This window comes from Alternaria postmessia (assembly GCF_024291825.1).
Source record: "Alternaria postmessia strain BMP 2775 chromosome Unknown scaffold_395, whole genome shotgun sequence".
In the NCBI taxonomy this organism is placed as follows: domain Eukaryota; kingdom Fungi; phylum Ascomycota; class Dothideomycetes; order Pleosporales; family Pleosporaceae; genus Alternaria; species Alternaria postmessia.
In genome coordinates, this window is record NW_026260468.1 from 1 (window position 1) to 1,741 (window position 1,741).

Consider the following 1,741-nt stretch of genomic DNA (forward strand, 5'->3'; position numbering starts at 1 on the left):
TTTAAGAGCTCTAAACTGAACTGACTGATAAGACGAGAGCTCTAAACTGACACTGAACTGACTGCCAAGCAATCAGTCAGTCAGTCAGTCTCATCAGTTTGGATTGATTGTTAGCAACTCTGATTACGGAACCTCCGCAGACGTCGGTGTGGAGTTCATCTCAGCAACAAGCTCTGCCACCACGGACTCACTCTACCAAACAGAGCGCGTCAAGACTCAGCCACTTTGGAATCGCAAAGATGGTAATCTCGCTAAAGTCGTGCCTACTGTCGACATTGCGCATGCTCTACAACCCAACGAGACCGATGCTGCGACAGGGTTGCGTAAGCCGATCATGGCTATCCAATGCACCACATTGTCAGATGGTGGTTTTGTCCTCGCTGCCAAAACGGCGCATCCTTTCGCGGACATCACGAGTCTCATCCGCTTCGTCAAGGACTGGGCGAGCGTGAGTAGTGCCGTCATCAAGGGCCTGACCGCCCCAGCCTTGACTTCCGTCTTTGAGCCGGCGCGTTTGGACAACCTCGCTGCAGGAAACATCAACGCCGAGGAGCCGGACCCGGCCATTATCAGTCGAACGGAACGTCTGCCCTTGCACAGGTACGACTGGTGGGCTGCACCAGGAAAGCCTCCCACGCCATTCCTTGATGCGGCCAAAGTGGTGTCACCAGCAGGCAAGCCTATGCCATGGGCTGAGTGGGATTCTAATGCGCCTGTTTCAGACTACACCATTCATCTCAACACAAAGCAGGTCGATTTTCTCTTCAGCGAAGCCACGAAGGGTACTGACGGTAATGGCCCGAGAATCAGCAGGCATGATGCCGTGTTGGCACACATCTGGTCCTGCATTGTGCGCGCACGTCAACTCGGGAAGGATGACGGCCCTGTCCATTGCGATCTTGTACTTGGCCTCCGATCCGCTTTCAATTTGGGTGAAGACTTTCTGGGTTCCCCGATCATCATGATGAATATTGAGCTGCCAGGCTCTGAAGTTGGCTGCGAACAAACAAGTAACGCTACTTCAGCAATAATTGCCATCACCCGAAAGATTCGGCATACGATCTCCACTGTCAGCGACCCAGCGAATCTCGCAGATCATTCCCATAGCGCCGCATATGAGAAGTCTCCTCAGCGTATATGGCAGGCATTCCTTGGCCGGCGTCATATTCTGGTGACAACCTGGGCGCGTGCCGGCATCTACGATGTTGACTTCGGTCTTGGCTCGCGCATACGATACGCGGACGGCATCGTGCCGAACTTAGACGGTTGTGTTCTCATTAAAGAAGCACCCCCACCTTCAGGACTGTTTTTGTCTGAATCTCGGCTGTCTTGAACCGGCAGAGGGGTGGACATCTCTATCCATATTTGCACTGAGGATATGGAGCGATTAGTGAAGGATCCTTTGTTACTGCCGCGTCTTGATTAGATAGAATTAATAATCCATGGGACAGATAACCTTACGTGAGGGGACGGTTAGGTGGTAACCTTCGTCACGAATGGAATTTTAGAAAGTCTTTACTGAACTAGACACTCGTTGCGCCCTGATGGCATTTTGGCGCTTCATTGAGCATTTGGAAGGATTCATGTATCTATCGAGCCACGATAGCGTCCTACTGTTACAAGCAACAAAAGGAACTCCACCCTTGATGAAGGAGTCGGGGCTGAACGCCAACCGACGACCACGTCAGAAGGTAACGATCACCGCGGGGCGATGATCACGTGACTGGCCTCACGCCAAGGA

The 1,741-nt window shown here is 52.4% G+C and overlaps 1 protein-coding gene across 1 annotated transcript; it reads left to right on the forward strand.

Annotated features, from left to right (window-relative positions):
• Positions 1 to 97: 97 nt before the first annotated feature.
• Positions 98 to 1,333, forward strand: J4E82_011731 (uncharacterized protein; the record flags this gene model as incomplete). Its single annotated transcript, XM_051737922.1, has 1 exon — positions 98 to 1,333. A coding segment is annotated over one exon (1,236 nt), but the record flags the coding sequence as incomplete, so codon positions are not given.
• Between the last annotated feature and the right edge of the window lie 408 nt (positions 1,334 to 1,741).